This window comes from Plecotus auritus (assembly GCF_963455305.1).
Source record: "Plecotus auritus genome assembly, chromosome: 1".
Classification (NCBI taxonomy): domain Eukaryota; kingdom Metazoa; phylum Chordata; class Mammalia; order Chiroptera; family Vespertilionidae; genus Plecotus; species Plecotus auritus.
This window is the reverse complement of record NC_137770.1, coordinates 70,859,437-70,879,917: the sequence shown is the minus strand read 5'-3', so window position 1 is coordinate 70,879,917 and position 20,481 is coordinate 70,859,437. Positions and strand designations below refer to the sequence as shown.

The window sequence follows — 20,481 nt, the reverse complement described above, 5'->3', positions numbered from 1 at the left end:
CCGTCTTTATTTAATGGGTCTGTCTTGGGATATTCTTCCAATACTACTCTTTAATATTCCCCTTTTCAACTGTGATTTTTGTTTCTGTTGCTTAAAAACAAAGTTCTAATGTAGTTTAGCATGAAGATACATTCTTTTTTATTCTCCAATATCAGTTCCTAGAATACTGCTTCTGCCCTCATTGGACTATCTCCTAAGTATACTGGACTAAATATGGATGTTTTATGATTCTTATCTGTAAGCCTCAACACTGGAATTCCTTGTGTTCCCCATGGATCCTCAAGGATTCACCAGGCATAAACAATCCTCGTCCTAATTGTCTTGCCTTGTATACATAGAATCACAGCAGCTACCCATGTTCATGAGGACAGCAGCAGATCCCATGCCATCTTCACTATCCACTACACACAGGTTGGTTACCTCTTATATTTGTTTAGATTTCTTCCTCTCCTAGTCCCTTTTGACTTCTTCCATTTACAGGTCTAGTAAGCTGTGCACCTAGAAACAATAGAGGCATTTAGTAAGACTAATTAAAATATCTTCTACTTATATTTACTTTTAACATTTCAAAGAACTTTCATGTCTGTGATCAGTATGGGCATTTAAAGCAAATAGCAAGATTGAAATAAAAAGCGTTAAAATGAAATAATAGAAGATACACTTCTATTATGATGGAATGAGGAGGTCAACAAACCCTATCCCCCAAAAGCAACCATAAAGCTGGACAAAACTGTCAAAAGCAACTATTTCTCTATTCTAAAATAGACCACAGACATATGATTAAACTGAGAAGCATACATTCAAGAAAACTATTGAATGTACACTATACATATGAGCTGTATAGTGTACTCATATGTATAGTGGACTTTCTTGGGCTGCTCCCATCCCTGACTCTTAATGAGGTAGTTCAATCGGGGAGGGAAGGTTGTGAAAACCAGCAGTTTTGTTGTTGCTGGTGCCAGTAGTGTTGATTGGGGCATTGTCAGTTAAAGTGGTGATCTCAGTGTTAAGTGACGAAGGAGGGCCAGTGGCTCCATTAGTCTCAGATTGTGGTTCTGTTTCAGGCAAGAATGAATTGGCAGGCTAACAGGGGATTTAATAGGAATTCTGAGAGATGATACAGCCATAGGTGCTGTGATGAGATCCGCACATATCCTGTGCACATACACAGCAGAGACTAAATAGGCTCAAGCCAGCCACACGGCCCTGACTGGCAGAATCTGCACATACATGCAGAGGAGACACAGGGGGCCCTGTGACTAGTGAATGCTGGGGTAAACTTAAAAACTGTCTGAACCTTTAATTTATTTCCTAGCCCAAATAGATCCGTCAACAGAGACTAGAAGTCTTATTGGCTCAAGGTATTTGATGACAACTTCTGACCAATCTTTGCCTAAACACTAAGCTATGTAGATACAGGGTGGCTCCTAAGAAGCCACGCTTAAAATTGAAAACAACCATGGGAAAAGCCTACTGAGACTTCTTTGTCTGCATATCAAGGGGAGACAGATTTTAAAGATTTATTCCAGGCAAGTTACCAAACAAAACAACCACTACTACCACCCTAAATAGGAAAAAAATCAGAATAAAGTGGTGTTACAATATATTATCTAAAATATCTAGTATTCAACCAAAAATTATTAGACATGGGCCCTAACCGGTTTGGCTCAGTGGATAGAGCATTGGCCTGAGGACTCAAGGGTCCCAGGTTCAATTCCGGTCAAGGGCATGTACCTTGGTTGCAGGCACATCCCCAGTAGGGGGTGTGCAGGAGGCAACTGATCGATGTTTCTCTCTCATCTGATGTTTCTAACTCTCTATCCCTCTCCCTTCCTCTCTGTAAAAAATCAGTAAAATATATTTTAAAAAAATTAGACATGGAAAACAAACAAGGAAGTGTGACCCATGCTTAAGAAAAAAACAAACAAAAAACAGCCAATAAAAACTGTCTCTAAGTGCTCCAAATATTGAATTTAGTATACAATGGCTGCAAAGCAGGTAATAAAAATATGTTTAAAGAACTGAAGCAAACCATTTTAAGAATTAAAGGAAAGCATGATGACAATGGCTGTAAGAAATTTCACTAAAATGATATAAATTATTTTTAAGGGGAATTCTGGAATCAAAATGTACAATAATTTAAATGAAAAATTCACTAATTGAACTCAATAGCAGATTTGAGATGGCAGAAGAATTATTTTTGAAGGGGACAAATGCAAATTAAAGAAAAATGAACAGAGCCACTCAGACCTGTGGAACAAAATCAAGTCTGCCAACATAAGTGTAATGGGAATTCCAGAAAGAGAGAAAAGAGAATAGTCATAAGAAAATTGTGAAAAATAATGGCCAAGAAAATTCCCCAGATTTGTTCAAAATCATTAATCTACTTATCTAAGATGCTTCAGAATGCCAAATAAAATAAACACAAAGAGAGCCATACCCAGACACCTCATAGTGAAACTGTTGAATGAGGAAGAGAAACTCTTAAAATCAGCTAGAGAAAAAGGACTCATCATGTACAGAACAATTACATGATTAATGGCTGACTTATCATCAGAAGTATTGAACACCAGAAAACAGTAATAAAATAAAATAAAACTGCCAACCAAGATTTACATATGCAGCAAAACTAGCTTTCAAAGCTGAAGATGAAATAAGGACATTTAGACATCGAAAAAACACACACAAAAAAACACCCAGAATTCTTGCTAGCAGCCCTACTTTACACTAAAGGAAATCTTTCAGGCTAAAATAGAGTGATATATTCTTTCTCATTTCCCCTAATGTCATTAAAAGAATAAAATTTCATAAAACAATAATATAATGCTGTATTGTTTTTTATCATATGTATACATTGTCATACATCATGAAAATAAAAACAAATATAATTCTGAACACATCAATAATTATATTAAGTGTGAATGGATGAGGATACAAATTATCAAACTAGGTAAAAGCAAGATCCAACTATATGCTGTCTATCAGGAACACTCCTTAGATTAAAAGATACAGATAGGTTGAAAGTAAAGAGATGGAAAAAGTTACACCGCATAAATAGTAACTGTAAGAGAGTTAGAGTACTATAATAGTGTCAGGCAAAAAAAAAAAAAAAAAGTTCATGACATACTAGAGACAGACATTTCATCAAGATACAACAATTTTAAATGTATGTGCTCCAAAATTGACATAATTGAAAAGAAAAATAGGTAATTCAGTAACAGTAACTGAAGATTCCAGTGCCCCACTTTCAATAATTGATAGCAACAACTAGACAGAAATCTGCAAGGATATAGATTTGAGCAACATTCTCAACCAATGTAACCTTACATTTAAAGAATACTGCACTTAACATCTGTACACATATACAGTATAGGCAACTGATTTTTTAATGAAGAGGCAAAGGCAATTAAATAGAGAATGTCTAGTCTTTTCAACAAATAGTGGTAGGACAATTGGATATCCATACATTAAAAAAATGAAAACAAAGGAATACTGTAGGGAGCGGTTGTAGGGTTAAGCCTTGGACTGACCTGCTGGCAAAGCCGCAAACAAGTCCCAGCTTAGAGGGCACAGCCTTCTTAGCATAATTAAGCTTGATCTTGTGACTCTCCCTAGATCTTTCCTGGGTAGCTAATGGGCTGTGGGAGGTGCAGCAAGTGCTGCCAAAACAAGTGAAACTTATAAGAATATTGTAAATTACCTTGTTTACCTCTGACTATAAAATAAAGCATCAGCTTGCAGTCTGGATCTGTTCTGTGGTCTCAGTCATGCACAGAAGATCCACCTAGACCAGCCGTGGGCAAACTTCGGCCTGTGGGCCGGATCCGGCCTGTTCAGCTGTTCTATCCGGCCAGCGGAGCCGAAAGAGCGGAGCGTTCTCTTGCTCTCCCCTCCGCTCCTTCACCAGCAGCAGTGCTAACATGGCAACATCGGGAAACACGGCCGCAGCTCCTTCTTCTGAGTGGGCGGATTTATATCCGCCCATTCAGTAGAAGGAACAACCTCTCAATCTTCCAGAGGCTCCTTGTAATGCCTGCGGACGCGTCTCCCAACATCACCTCGGGAATGCGTAGACACGTTATCGTGGTGATGTAGGGAGACACGCCCCTGGAGAGTACAGTATCAGAGCCTTTCTGAGGTAAGATTAAGAGCTCTAAACAAACACAATTTTTTCCTGTTCCCACATTCTGTACATCACAATGACTTGTTAATAAAACAACAAAGACTTTCAGCTTTTAGGGCTTGTATCCACTGCAGTTTTTTTTCCCACTGCAGACGCGCGCAGCAGGGAAAAAGACACACAGAGGACATGTCACACTAGCCATGCTGCGGCTGCATTTTTTTGCTGATATGGATGCGGTATCAGTAACGCTACCGTGGCCACTAACCGCATGTGTTAGCGGCAAAACAAATGCATTTTGCGCTGCGTTTGCTTCTCCCCCTTGCGCCTGTAAAAATGCGTGCTACAGGGCATTTGTATTAACATGCACCACTGCACATTAGCATCAATGCAAACATGATGGAAACCTGTGTACCCTGCATTAACCCTAGCTGCGCTGCATTGCAGTACTGCACCACACTGCAACGGCAGCACGGCTAGTGTGAACAAACCCTAATTCAGTGGGTTGAACAAAAAGATTGTATAGAAATGTGATGAACTAAAGATTTTATTACAAAATCTCTTAATTTCAGGGTTTCAGAAGTAATTGGACAAATGAAAAACTGAAAATCAAATGTTCATATCTAATACTTAGATGAAACCTTTTCCTGGTAATGACAGCCTGAAGTCTTGTACTTATGGACATCACCAGATGCTGGGTTTTCTCCTTTGTAATGCTCTGCCAGGCTGTCACAGTAGGGGTATATATATAAATATCCTGCCATTTCCAGCTTTTAATAAGAAAAACTGTTGCAATGGGCATTTAAAAGTGGCACTTGGTTGTTTTTATAGAGTCCAGTGGATGCAATCTGACATTGATAATGGGCTCTTTCACACTGTGTGCACTGCGGCTGTTTTTTGCCAGTAACGGAAGTGCTAGTGGTAACTACTGGGTACCCATGTTTTGCACTGCCCTAGCACCTCCCATACAAGTGTGTCTGGAAGACACAGCAATGTGCAGCTATGTGTGTTACCATAAACAAAGGGCCTGTGTGAAAGATACACAGGTTTCCTATGGAGGAAAGGGGTTGTTCTCTATGGTCAGGGTGTGCCTCTGTCCCATGTCTGAACTTTTTCAGATGATTTTGTTATATATATATTTTTTAGAAGACCAAAAATGTTATAGTAGAGCAAATTTAATCACTTGTTTTTATACTTTACTGTCTTATTTTAGTAAAGAATTTAATAAGAGAAGGTACTGTTGGTTTTAGCCCAATATTAAACATGAGTGGACCAAAGAAAAGGAAAGTGGACAGTGAATGCCAAGTGTTTAAGAGGGAGTGGACAGCCAAAACCGGTTTGGCTCAGTGGATAGAGTGTCAGCCTGTGGACTGAGGGGTCCCGGGTTCGATTCCGGTCAAGGGCACGTAACTTGGTTGCGGGCACATCCCCAGTAGGAGGTATGCAGGAGGCAGCTGATCGATGTTTCTCTCTCATCGATGTTTCTAACTCTCTATCCCTCTCTCTTCCTCTCTGTAAAAAATCAATAAAATATATTTTTTTTAAAAAAAAAAAAGAGGGAGTGGACAACAAAATATTTTTTCACCGAAGTCCGATCAATGCCGGTATGTCTGATATGCCAGGAAACACTTGCAGTCTTCAAAGAGTACAATCTCAGCCGTCACTTTGCCACAAAGCATGGCAACTATGCTAGCAAGCAGACACCTTAAGAACGGGAGGCTACTGCACAGAGGTTGATGGCTAAATTACAGGCTCAGCAAAATGTCTTTCACAGACAAACTGCAATTCAAGAGACAACTACCAAAGCAAGTTGTATGCGATCATTCAAATTAGCAAAAGCTAGCAAACCTCTCTCTGAAGGCGAGTTTTTGAAAGAATGTATGATAGAGACAGCAGGTCTCTTGTGTCCAGAGAGCAAAGGCAAGTTTGAAAAACTCAGCTTATCGTGCAGGACAGTGACTCGTCGAGTGGAACTGATTGATGAAGACTTGGCCAGCAAGTTAAATAGTAAGGCAGAGTTCTTTAAGTTTTATTCACTAGCATTGGATGAAAGTAATGACGTAAAGAACACTGCTTAGCTCTTAATTTTTATCCGAGGGATTAGTGACAATTTTGAAATTACGGAGGAGTTTTTAGCCATGGAGCCACTGAAAGGAAAAACACGGGGAGAGGACTTGTATGACTGGGTGTCTACTGTCATCGAGAAAATGAAGCTACCATGGAGTAAACTTGCTAATGTCACGACAGATGGATCTCCAAATTTAACTGGAAAAAATGGACTGCTAAAAAGAATTCAGGATAAAGTGAAAGAGGAGAACCCTAACCAAGATGTTATTTTTCTTCACTGTATTATTCACCAGGAATCATTGTGCAAGTCTATATTACAACTTAATCATGTTGTTAATCCAGTCATAAAGCTTGTTAATTTCATTCGAGCAAAGGGACTTCAGCACCGTCAGTTTATTAAGTTTCTGGAGGAAACTGATGTAGATCACCACGACTTACTTTACCACTCTCGTGTCCACTGGTTGAGTTTGGGCAAAGTTTTCCAACGAGTGTGGGAGCTCAAAGAAGAGATTGGTGCATTTTTGAAATTAAAGGGGAAGTCTGATGAATTTACTGAGCTGAGTGACAAGAATTGGCTGTGTGACTTTGCATTTGCTGTAGATATATTTTCACATTTGAATGAGCTAAATGTGAAGCTACAGGGAAAAGATCTGTATGTACATGACATGTACACTAATGTGAAAGCCTTTAAATCGAAGCTGATTTTCTCTTCCAGACAAATTTCAGACAAAGTCTTCACTCATTTTGCCACACTAGCCACACAGAAGGAGACCATCCAAAACATGAAGAAATACAGCAAATCACTGGATGACCTGCATGCAGAATTCTGTCGTCGGTTTTCTGATGTTGAAAAAATTGACCAGTCACTTCAACTGGTGGCCTGTCCTTTGTCACAAAACCCTGAAACAGCACCAGAAGAGGTGCAACTGGAACTCATCGATCTTCAGTCTGACTTTGTGCTAAAGGAGAAATTCAACTCTCTTGAACTAAGAGACTTTTATGCTTCACTTAATGAAGCCACTTTTCCAAACATCCGGAGGATGGCACAGAAGATACTGGTGCCGTTTGGGTCAACCTATGTTTGTGAGCAGACATTTAGCATCATGAACATCAACAAAGCCTCTCACAGATCCAGCTTAACCGACGAACACCTCAGATCTATCCTGAGAATAGCCACAACAAAACTAACTCCAGACTTTGATGCATTAGCTAAAAAAGGAGACCAACAACACTGTTCCCACTGAAGTTGATGTTTTAAAGACCAAAAACCTTTCAACCCAGTCTACATTGCCATCTACATCTACGTCCCGGGCATAATTTGGAAGTTGCACTAAAGAAAATGTTTAATTTACTGTTTACACATTTTGTTCTTTTCTATTTGTTTTAGTTTTAAATTATTTTATTATATTTAAGTTTAATTTGAAAGGCTTTTGTACCTTTCCTTTGTTAGGCAATTTTATTTTGCCTTTGCCATCTTCAATATAAGGTATGTTATTGTGCTATGATTCCTCCATTTTTTGAAGTTTCAAATTATAATAATTATTGTTTACATTCTTCTTGTTAAAATGTTTGAAATGAATAAAACTATTGAAATAAAAAAAAAGACCGTACCCTTTTATGTAATGATGTTTACTTTGAATTTATATTAGTTCACACAAACACTCCATCCATGCTTTTGTTCCAGCCCTCCAGTCCAGTTTAAGAACCCATTGTGGCCCTCAAGTCAAAAAGTTTGCCCACCCCTGACCTAGACCCAGCTTATTCTCTTTGTCTGTCTTTTCTTGATCCTTCACCGGCCCTCCCAAAGGCTCGCCGAACCCTTGGCTGTGCTGGCACAGCACAGTGAGCTCCTTGGATTTGTGTGGGGGTTTTCTTCCCTATATCAGGGAATTTTTCTGTCATTATTTCTTAAAACAGGTTTTCTATTCCTTGCTCAGTTTCCTCTCCTTCTGGAACACCTATTATATGGATGTTGTTTTGTTTCGTGTTGTCTCAAAGTTCCCTTAGGCTCTCCTCCTGCTTTTTAATTTTTTTTCTAGAAGCTGCTCTACTTGGGTATTTTTTCCTACCTTGTCTCCTAGCTCACTGATGTGGTCCTCTGCTTCTTCTAGTCTACTCTTGATGCTTACTATTGAGTTCTTTACAGCAGCAATGTCATTTTTCATTTCTTCTTGGTTCTTCATTTCCTTTTGGTTCTTACGCATATTGTAGAATTTGTCTTCCTTTCTTTTCAGCCACCTTATGACCATTCTCTGAATTCTTATTCTGACAGGTTGCTTGCCTTCATTTCGTTTACTTCCTTTTCTGCTGATGCCTGCTTTTCTTTCATATGTGGGCTATTTCTTTGTCTCCCATGATCTCTCTTCTCCGGGTGTCTGGTTATGTAGTTCCCTCTCTCCTTTCCGTGGTGGAGTATAGAGCTCCTCTGAATCACGTGCTTGCACCAATTGGGGACCGGTATTCTCGGGTTCGCAGCTGTTTGGTGGGTGCCGTATTTTTAGATTCCTGGGCTTTTCAGGCGTCTTATAACATCCACTTTCCCCTTCAAGATGGCGTGGTCCATTAGCCATTCTTTTAACCACCCTAGAGCCCTTTCCCATGCATTGGACCAAATGAAACAATAAAGCTTTTTGCAGAAAACAAACAAACAAAACAAAAAAAAACTTCACCTAATGAAAGATCACAAAAGTTCTCCCATGTTTTCTTCTACAAGAGTAATATTTTCAGGTTTTACATTTATGTCTATGATCCAGTTTGAGTTAATTTTTAGATAAAGTACAAAGTATAGATCAAAGTTGTATTCTGTGCCACACCAGCACAGACAAGTGTTCAGCGAGCCTGAGGGAGGGCTGGCGAAGGATGAAGAAAAGACAGACAAAGTGATTAAGCTGGGTCTAGGTGGATCTTCTGTGCGTGACTGAGACCACAGAACAGATCCAGACTGCAAGCTGATGCTTTATTTTATAGTCAGAGGTAAACAAGGTAATTTACAACATTCTTATAAGTTTCACTTGTTTTGGCAGCACTTGCTGCAACTCCCACAGCCCATTAGCTACCCAGGAAAGATCCAGGGAGCAGTCACAAGATCAAGCTTAATTATGCTAAGAAGGCTGTGCCCTCTAAGCTGGGACTTGTTTGGGGCTTTGCCAGCAGGCCAGGCTGAGGCTTAACCCTATAACCGCTCCCTACAGCTCACAGAATCCCAAGCAAAATGAACCCCCCAAAAAAAACCGATGCCAAGACACATTATAATTAAATTGGCAAACACCAGCAACAAAGTAAGAATCTTAAAAGTGGTCAGAGAGAGACAGAAAGTTACCTACAAAGGAACCCCCATCAGACTAGCGACTGATTTCTCAACAGAAACTCATCAGGTCAAAGGGAATGGAATGAAATATACAAAGTCATGCAAAGGAAGGGTCTGAATCCAAGAATACTGTACCCAGCAAGGCTATCAATCAAAATTGAAGGTGAAATCAGGACCTTCATAGACAAAAAAGGACTAAGGGAATTTATTACCACCAAACCAGCAATGCAAGAAATGCTAAAGGGTCTGCTGTAAAAAAAAGAAATAGGCCGAAACCTATTGGCTCAGTGGATAGAGCGTCGGCCTGCGGACTGAAGGGTCCCGGGTTCGATTCCGGTCAAGGGCATGTACCTTGGTTGCGGGCACATCCCCAGTGGGAGGTGTGCAGGAGGCAGCTGATCGATGTTTCTCTCTCATCGATGTTTCTAGCTCTCTGTCCCTCTCCCTTCCTCTCTGTAAAATATCAATAAAATATATTAAAAAAAAAAGAAATAGGAAAGGAAGAAGGAACACAGGGGTAAAGAATTAAATGGCGACAAATAAGCACCTATCAGTAATAACTTTAAATGTAAATGGATTAAATGCCCCAATCAAAAGACATATGGTAACATTGGATAAGAAAACACGACCCATATATCTGCTGTCTACAAGAAACCCACCTCAGGAAAAAAGGCACACACAGACTGAGGGTGAAGGGATGGCAAAAGGTTTTTCAGGTGAATGGAAATGAAAAAAAGCTGAGGTAGCAATACCTATATCTGACAAATTAGATCTCAAAGGGAAGGACATAAAAAGAGATAAGGAAGGCCACGTCATAGTATTAAAGGGAGCAATCCAACAAGAAGAAATTACTCTGGTAAACATATATGCACCCAATTCAGGAGCACCCAAATACATAAAAAAACTCCTGGAGGATATCAAGGGAGAGATTGACAGCAATACAATCATAGTAGGAGACTTTAATACCCCACTATCACCATTGGACAAATCCTCTAAACAAAAAATCAGCAAAGAAACATCAATCCTAAATGACTCATTAGACCAGATGGATTTAATTGACATCTTTAGGACATTTCACCCCAAAGCCACAGAATATACATTCTTCTCAAGTGCACATGGGTCATTTTCAAAGATAGACCATATGTTGGGTCATAGGCAAAGTCTCTTCAAATTCAAGAAGATAGAAATCATATCAAGCATCTTCTCAGATCACAGTGGCATAAAACTGGAAATCAACTACAATAAAAACAATCCAAAAAAATTAAACACATGGAGACTAAACAGCATGCTATTAAACAATGACTGGGTTACCAGAGAGATCAAAGAAGAAATAAACATCATGGCAACAAATGACAATGAAAACACTACAATCCAAAATCTATGGGACATAGCAAAAGCAGTCTTGAGAGGGAAGTTCATAGCTCTACAAGCCTATTGCAAAAAAAACAAGAAACAATGGTAATAAATTACCTAACCCTACAACTCAAAGAGTTAGAAAGAGAGCAACAAGAAAAGCCCAGTGTAAGCAGAAGGAAGGAAATAATAAAGATCAGAGCAGAGATAAACGACATAGAGACCAAAGAAACAATACAAAAGATCAAAAAAACCAAGAGCTGGTTCTTTGAAAGGATAAACAAGATTGATGAACCTCTAGCCAGGCTCACAAAGAAGCAGAGAGAGAGGACCCAAATAAACAAAATCAGAAATGAAAGAGGAGAAATACAAAGGATTATTAAAAAATACTATGAACAACTCTATTCCAACAAACTGGACAACCTGGAGGAAATGGACAGAATCTAAAAATCTCAATAGGCCAATAACTATGGAAGAAGTTGAAGCAGTGATCAAAAAGCTTCCAGCAAACAAAAGCCCAGGGCCAAACGGATTCACAGGGGAGTTTTACCAAACATTCAAGGAAGAACTAAAACCTGTCCTCAGACTATTCCAAAATATTCAAGAGGAAGGAACACTTCCAAGCTCATTCTATGAAGCCAGCATCACCCTAATACCAAAACCAGATAAAGACAACATAATGAAAGAGAATTACAGGCAATATCCCTCATGAACATAGATGCCAAAATCCTCAACAAAATTCTAGCAAATCGGATCCAGCAGTATATCAGAAATATCATACACCATGACCAAGTAGGATTTATCCCAGGAATGCAAGGATGGTACAATATCCGCAAATCAATAAATGTGATACATCACATAAACAAATTTAGAGATAAAAATCACATAGTCATATCAATTGATGCAGAAAAAGCATTTGACAAAATCCAACACCCTTTCTTGATAAAAACTCTCAACAAAGTGGGACTAGAAGGATCATACCTCAACATAATAAAAGCCATATATGATAAACCCATAGCCAACATCATACTCAATGGGCAAAAACTAAAACCATTTTCCCTAAGAATAGGAACAAGGCAGGGATGCCCACTCTCACCACTCCTGTTTGACATAGTACCGGAAGTATTAGCCATTGCTATCAGACAAGAAGAAGAAATAAAAGGCATCCAAATTGGAAAAGAGGTAAAGCTGTCCTTATTTGCAGATGACATGATACTGTACATAAAAAACCCTAAAGACTCCATCAAAAAACTAATAAACTTAATAAATGAATTCGGCAATGTAGAAAGATACAAAATTAACGCCAAGAAACCTATGGCATTTCTTTACACCAATAGTGAACTTACAGAAGGAGAGACTAAAAAAGCAATCCCATTTACCATCGCACCAAAAAAATTAAAATACCTAGGAATAAACTTAACTAAGGCGGTAAAAGACTTATATGTGGAAAACTATAGGACACTGAAAAAAGAGATAGTGGAAGACGTAAACAGATGGAAGAACATACCTTGTTCATGGATTGGTAGAATCAACATCATTAAAATGTCCATACTACCCAAAGCAATCTATAGATTCAGTGCACTTCCCATTAAAATACCAATGGCATATTTCACAGACTTAGAAAGAACTCTCCAAAAATTCATCTGGAATAAAAAAAAGACCCCGAATAGCCACAGCAATCCTGAGAAAGAAGAACAAAGTAGGTGGGATCCCAATACCAGATTGCAACTGTATTACAAAGCCATTGTTCTCAAAACAGCCTGGTACTGGCACAAGAACAGACATATAGATCAATGAAATAGAATAGACAATCCAGATATGGACCCAAACCACTATGCTCAATTAATATTTGACAAAGGAGGCATGAACATACAATGGAGTCAAGACAGTTTCTTCAATAAATGGCTTTGGTAAAATTGGACAGATACATGCAAAAAAATGAAACTAGACCACCAACTTACACCATACATAAAAATAAACTCAAAATGGATACAGGACTTAAACAGAAGACAGGAAACAATAAAAATACTAGAGGAATCCACAGGCAGAGAAATCTCAGACATATACCGAAGCAATTTCTTCATTGATACCGCTCCTAGGGCAATGGAAACTAAAGAGAAAATAAACAAATGGGACTACATCAAAATAAAAAGCTTATGTACAGCAAAAGAAACCATCAACAAAACAAGAAAGCCCACTGTATGGGAGAATATATTTGCAAATGTTATCACTGATAAAGGTTTAATCTCCAACATCTACAGGGAACTTATACAACTTAATAAAAGGAAGATAAATGATCCAATAAAAAAATGGGCAATGGACCTAAATAGAATCTTTTCGAAAGAAGACAGAAGGAAGGCCAAGAGACATATGAAAACATGCTCCAAGTCACTAATTATCTGAGAGATGCAAATCAAAACGACAATGCGGTACCATCTCACACCTGTCAGAATGGCAATCATCAACAAATCAACAAACGACAAGTGCTGGTGAGCATGCGGAGAAAAAGGAACCCTCGTGCACTTCTTGTGGGAATGCAAACTGGTGCAGCCACTGTGGAGAACAGTATGGAGTTTCCTCAAAAAACTAAAAATGGAACTCCCATTTGGCCCAGTAATCCCACTTCTAGGAATATATCCCAGGAAACTAGAAACACCAATCAGAAAGGATATATGCACTCCTATGTTCATAGCAGCACAATTTACAATAGCTAAGATTTGGAAACAGCCTAAATGCACATCAGCAGATGAGTGGATTAGAAAACTATGGTACATCTACACAATGGAATACTATGCTGCAGTAAAAAAGAAGGAATTCTTACCATTTGCAGCAGCATGGATGGACCTGGAGAGCATTATGTTAAGTGAAATAAGCCAGGCAATGAAAGAAAAATACCACATGATCTCACTCATTTATGGAAAATAAAGAACATTATAACCTGATGAACAAAAAGATAGATACAGAGGCAGTAAAGCACCGAACAGACTGTCAATTTACAGTGGGAAAGCAGGGGAGTGTTGGGGAGGGGGGGGAAGAGATCAACCAAAGGACTTGTATGCATGCATATAAGCACAACAAATGGACAGAAGACACTAGGGTGGTGGGATGAGGGCATGTGACGGGGTAGGGGAGGCTGGGGGAAGGTCAATGGGGAATAAAAAGGAGATATTTGTACTACTACATGTAATACTTTAAACAATAATTTTTAAAAAAGGAAAAAAAAAATGACTAGTAGTTTTGGGAAGAGGCTCAGGTAAAAGCCAGAGACACCAGGGGGATGCACAGGGGCCTCTGAAAGGCCTCTGGGCTCCAAGGGCTCCTAGTCGTGCTTGAGGGTGAGCCTTTCGAAGAGATACTCACCCAGCCCAGCCTGGGAGCTGGCCAGACTGTGGAGGTTAGGTGGTTGCCCATCTTCTTGATAAGTTTCACCGCCTCATCCAGGAAGTGGTTCTCCAGGAAGTCACAGAGATGAGGGTCTACACGGATAGAACCCAGAGCCTGCAGCTCCAAAAAGGCCTGGTTCAGGCTCTTCTCCAAGGCCAAGGTGGCTTCCATGGCATCCTGAGTTTTGCCTACTCATCTTGGGAAGGTTTCTGCACGTCCTGGAAGAGAATGCGGCTGCCACGCTTGTTTTGCAACTGTAAGAGTTGCTCAGGGCCCTCTCGTTTCTTCGCCGCCAACTCGCAGAAGAATTGGCGCACACCCTCCAGAGCCACATCGTAACTGTCAAAATAGTATCCCAGAGAGAGGTAGGTGTAGGAGGCCCGCAGATGCAGGTTGGCAGGCGATTGAATGCAGCCTCCACCTCGGTGGAATAATTCTGATGAATTTGGGAGCTCCTGGTTGTTTGGCAATAAGGAGTTAAGGTAGAAAAAAAAACAACGGTGTGTTGGTTGGTCCCAGAGGTGGTTTTGAAGGTGGTGACTGGATGAGATGCAGGAGAATGGTCAGAGGCTGGAAGAAGGGGCGTCCCTGGGTTTGTTCCATCCAAACACTGTTGAAGCAAGAGACAGATCCGGGACCTCCGAGTGCACTGCCTGAAGTTTTTTTTTAGCAATGACACTAACAATACAAATTGAACAAAAGAACAAATTGAAATTTGGAATTGGTCAAAATTTTAAACTTCTGTTCTTTGAAAGAGACTTTCCTATCTAATAAAAGGGTAATATGCAAATTAACCATCACTCTGTCACAAAGATGCCGGCGCCCAGTCCTCTCAACCCCGCCTGTGTCCCCCAGTCCTGGAGGGGCGGCCACTGAGAGCAGGCAGCATTCCACCCTGGCTGTGGAGGGCCTCTGGGCAGCTGGCATGGAGTGGGGGTAGGGAGGATGCTTGCATCATCACCCCTGCGACAAGGCAAGCGTTCCGCGCCCAGCTGCAGTTGGGCTTCTGGCCAGGCCGGGGCACGGAACGCTTGCGTTGTCGCCCTGGCGACAAGGCAAAGTGTTTCACGTCCGGCTGCAGATGGGCCTCTGGGCTGCAGAGCACCTCTGGTCTGTGGGTGTGGAGTGTCCAGGCCCCACAGAGAGCTACTGGCGCACGGATTCGTGCACAGGGCTACTAGTTAGAGAATAAAAAGAAAAGCCACAGATTGGGAGAATTTATTTGTAAAACATACATATCTGATAAAGTATTTGTATCCAGAATATATAAAGAACTCTCCAAACTTAATAAAACAACTCAAGACAATGGTAAAAATTTTGACCCAACACTTCATTTAAGAAAATATACAGATGGCAATTAAGCACTTGAAAAGATGCCCAACACCATTAGTTATTACAGGATGCAAATTGAAACCAAATGAGAGATCACTACTCCCTTTTAAAAGTGCTATAATTAGCCCTAGCCAGTTTGGCTCAGTGGATAGAATGTTGGCCTGTGGACTGAAGGGTCCCAGGTTTGATTCCGGTCAAGGGCACATGCCTGGATTGCGGGCTCTATCCTCAGTGAGGGATCAGCCGATCAATGATTCTCTCGTTGTTTCTATCTTTCCCTCTCCTTTCCTCTCTGAAATCAATAAAAAAAAAATCTATTAAATAAAATGGCTAAAATTAAAAACAGTAATTATTCTAAATAGTGGCAAGATGTATAGGAGCTGGAGTTCTCATACACTAACTACTGGTGGAAATGGAAAGTGGTACAATAACTTTTAAAAACAATCAGTTTCTTTAAAAATTTAACATACACCTACCATGTGATCCACTCCTAGGTATTTTTCCCAAGACAAAAAAAAATGTCCATACAAAGACTTGTACACAAATATTCAAGTACTCATATTTGTACTTGTATAAAATATATTTTTTAATAAATTATAAAATTTATTTGAATTGTTCAAAACTGAAAACAACCCAAATGTCCATCAAGAGGTGAATGGATAAACCATGCAATGGAATACTACTCAGCAATAAAAATGAATGAACTACTGATACACACCTTAAAATGTATGAATCTTGAGATAATTATGCACAGTGAAAGAAGCCATATATTGTATGATTCTCTTTATATGAAATATCCTGAGAAGACAAATTTATAAAGACAGAAAGTTGTGAGCGGTTGCCTAGGGATGGGGATGGGAATGGAGACTGATTGCAAATACACTTGAGGAAAATTGGGAAATATTTTAAAGCTGGATTTTTTGTGATGGATGTACAACATTAAAACAAAACAATAAAAAACATTGACTTAAAGAGGGAAAAAAAAAGGGAAAAGTAGTTTTGCTCTTGAGGGCTGGATGCCCCTGAATAACAGTATAATATAAAGATGCAGAGTGCTTGCCCTAGCCCAGCGATTTCCAACCCCTGTTCTGCAGCACACTGGTGTGCTTCAAAAAGCTTTAAAACATGCAATACTGACTATTTAGTCAGGGGTGCTGACCTCTTTTCCGTTAGAATGTCAAATAAAAAAATGAGAACAGCTGACACAATAGCCGCCCAGTGTGAATGAATCAAAATTACCAGTATACCTAATGTTTTGTCACATCAGCAAAAAATACATTTTTTAGTGTGCCACAGAATTTTAGTAATTAGTTTGTGTGCCATGAGATGAAAAAGGTTAAAAATCACTGCTGTACCAGTTAGCCTGATGTGACTCAGGTTAACAAGGGAGACAAACCAAACGTCCAGCAGGGCCCCAACCTGCTGTGAGACCCCTGGAGGAAAGTTGAGCATTTGCCTGGTCAATTGTACTAAAATTCTTGGTGTCCCTTGGTGTCAGAGGGCTTTTTGGGGATTTGCCCAGTTTTTTCAGTAGAAGTCTTGCTTATGTTTTCAGTGAAGTAAGGACCCAGAGCTTACTGATTGTATCTATCAGATATTGAGATCTCATCTGGCACACCTGAATATAGATTTTTTTTTTTTGGAATGAGTTGGCTAAAATCCAAAATATCACCTTGGTTAGGAGGGTGTCTAAGGGGTAAAAAACCGCATTGTTCTAAATGACAAGGTTTAAATGTGTTTCTACCTTAGGCGGTTCTGGAGAACAACCTCCCCTCTGAAGTCGCTAGCAAGATCAACCTTGTGGACCTAGCAGGCAGGTAATTAGATTTCAAAGCCAAGGGGAGTTACTCCCTTGGCAGTGACCTTGTGCTTGCTCGGTTTTTAGGGAATAACCTTTTTCCAGCCTTTTTCATATTTCAATAATCCTGAAAAAAATTACAAAAGAAACATATTCTTTGAATACTAGGTTAAGAAATTATAGCTTCTAGTGTCAGGGGATCTCACTCCTAGTTGTCCATTAAAATCACCTGGGACCTTTTAAAATTCCCAATGCCTGGTCTGCACCTTAGACCAAATAAATCAGGTTATTAGTGAGGTCTGGGGAGTGCAAGTATTGGTAGTTTTTAAAGCGCTCAGTGCTAGCCAGAATTGAAAGCTGCTGCTCTAAAAAGCATACTTCTTTCCTTTGACTTAGTTTTGATTTTATGCATCTCTCTACATTACTAAAAAAAAAAAAAAAAAAGCTTTGTGTTGTTTTTTAATATTGTGGCATTGAGGAAAAGATTCTGCTTTTAAGTATTAGAATGAAGCATGAATTATAGTCACATGTCCAGAAAGAAGAAAATCTTTGGGACAATGTGGTCACAGAAAAGTAAGATGAAATAAGGAAATTTTCTTATTTTAAAACTGCTAAATAAATAATATGGTACAGCATTCCCTTAAAAATTAAGTGCAAAAAAACCCAAAAACAACTAGGTGTTATCTGGAATGAACTGTATCAATCAGAAGTGTAAATTTTGACTATTGCCCATTGGTTTAAAAAAAAAAGAATTTGAGACAGTTGACAGTAATGACACAGATATCATAAGGCCATTAATGTGTGAAATAAAACAATAAAGGCAGAGGGGAAGTGGCTATACCAAAAGGCTATCCTATATAATAAAAGCCTAATATGCTAAATGTCCGGTCAACCAATCAAAGCATAATATGCTAATGATATGCTAAGGCTGTCCAACTGCTCGCTATGATGTGCACTGACCACCAGGGGGAAGACGCTCCAACTGGTAGGTTAGCTTGCTGCTGGGGTCTGGCCGATTGGGACTGAGCGAGACAGGCCGGACATGCCCTGGAGCCCTCCCGCGGTCCCTTCCCAGCTTGCCAACCTCCTGTGTCCCTTCCTGGCCCCGATTGTGCACTGGTGGGGTCCCTCAGCCTGGCCTGCGCCCTCTTGCAATCTGGGACCCCTAGGGGAATGTTGGTTTCAGCCCAAATCCCATAGGCCAGGCCAAGGGACCCAACTGGTGCACGAATCCGTGCACCGGGCCTCTACTCTATATATACACTGTATAAAAAGCCAGCAACCAGAACACTGTAACAACTGGAATGACCGGTCGCTATGATGCCCACTGTGGCCAGTGAACCAACCCATTGAGGGGTGGGGCCGGCCGGCCAACCTCCAGCAGGCCCCTCCCCCCAGCCGTCCCACCCGTGATCGGTCTCTCCCATCCTGATTGAGGGCGGAACAGCCGACCAACCTTCCTGCGGCCCTTCCCCCATGCTGGCCCTGCCCCCGATTGGCCTGCTCCACCCCTATTGGCCTGCAGCCCCTCCCCCCAGCCAGCTCCACCCTCAATCAGCCTCCCCACTCTGATCAGGGCCAGGGCTGGCCGGCCAACCACCCATGGCCCCTCCTCCAGGTTGCTGGCCCCTGATTGGCCCCCCCACCCCATTCGGAGGTGGGGCCAGGCGGCCCACTGCCCACAGACCCTCCCCACAGCCAGCCCTGCCCCCAGTCAGCCCCCCACCCCAATTGGGGGTGGGGCCCACCAGCCAATTGCCTGTAGCCCCTCTCCCCAGCTGGCCCAGCCCTGATAGGGCCCCAATCGGGACGGGCCAGCTGACCAACCTCCCACCATCTCCTCCTCCCGACAGGCCTGACCCCAATCCACCGATTGGGGCCAAGCCGGCTGGACCCTACCCGTGCACAAATTCGTGCACTGGGCTTCTAGTCCTATATAATAAAAGGCTAATATGCAAATTGTCCCCTCCAAGGGGAGTTCAACCAGGGGGTGGGGCCAGCCAGCCAACCACCCGCAGCCCCTCCCCACAGCCGGCCTTGCGCCCAATCAGCCCTGATTGGGGCAGGCTGGCCAGACCCCACCCGTGCACAAATTTGTGCACTAGGCCTCTGGTGCTAATATAATTGTGAGTATTGCATTTAGCTGGAAGGATTCTGGCAGCCAAAATAAAAACAGAAATATAATGAATTATTTGATTTTTAATGCCTGAGAAACAGAAGAATGCTAGTTCATTACAAGATGGTAACTTTTTTTCTGGAATTAAATTCTAAAAGGAATTTATTATGTGGATCTTTTATGTGATATACAACATAATGGATAGTATCTTTAGCAATATTGTAAGGATAGTGTCTTGTATGCTTTTGTGTGGTTTTTTTTTTTCATTGATTGTTTTAGTGAAAGAGCAGACCCCAGTTACTGTAAGGACCGGATCACTGAAGGAGCCAATATCAACAAGTCTCTTGTGACTCTGGGAATTGTCATCTCCACCTTAGGTATTTGGCTGATAGACTGGATCATCAGAGTGGGAGGGAGACTTTGGAGAATAACTCATGTATTTTCATGTTATCAAAATGGGGCAGATACAAGGTTCTTTTTGATGTAGTTACCTTCTGGTTTGGGGCATAAAAATAGATATTTATCTGTTGTTTTAGAATACAGGTTGGCCATTATCCCTGTACTCTCATTTCAGAAAGAAGAGAGACTAAAAATTGTGTAACTCAAGTACTCTGTCATGAGTCCAAAGTCTTATTTAGAACTCAAACTTAAAGCATCTTATTGTATGCAGAAAGGGATTAGGAAGTGCTCCCTAGCCATTGTTTTCTTTTAATGCATTTGTTTCAGGATTTCTTTTTCTTCCAATTTTATTATTTTTTGTATTTTAAGCCCAGAACTCTCAACTATTGAGCAGCTGCCAGAGCCTTAACAGTGTAACCAGAAATGGTGACAGTGGGATTTCCGGCTCTCCTGGGACCAGCATTGAAGGGGGGCCCTCTCGGAGGCAGTCCTATATCCCATACCGGGACTCCGTGTTGACCTGGCTGCTGAAGGACAGCCTTGGAGGCAACTCCAGAACCATCATGGTTGCCAGTGAGTAGGAAGCTGGGACTGGTTCTGGGTTA

General features: G+C 40.8%; 1 protein-coding gene and 1 pseudogene across 2 annotated transcripts in view; one reads left to right on the top strand and one right to left on the bottom strand.

Moving 5' to 3' along the window:
• STARD9 (StAR related lipid transfer domain containing 9) overlaps window positions 1–20,481 on the top strand; it is a 142,164-nt gene that overhangs the window by 70,927 nt on the left and 50,756 nt on the right. Inside the window, exons 9-12 of the mRNA XM_080657070.1 lie at window positions 339–411; window positions 17,313–17,380; window positions 19,757–19,854; window positions 20,246–20,449. Coding sequence (XP_080513196.1) covers window positions 339–411; window positions 17,313–17,380; window positions 19,757–19,854; window positions 20,246–20,449 — 443 coding nt within the window. The remainder of the gene's footprint in view (window positions 1–338; window positions 412–17,312; window positions 17,381–19,756; window positions 19,855–20,245; window positions 20,450–20,481) is intronic.
• Window positions 14,167–17,273, bottom strand: LOC308254160 (ferritin light chain-like; annotated as a pseudogene). Its single transcript has 2 exons — window positions 17,269–17,273; window positions 14,167–14,686 (listed from the first exon to the last, which is right to left on the bottom strand). The product of its transcript is annotated as a ferritin light chain-like (transcript).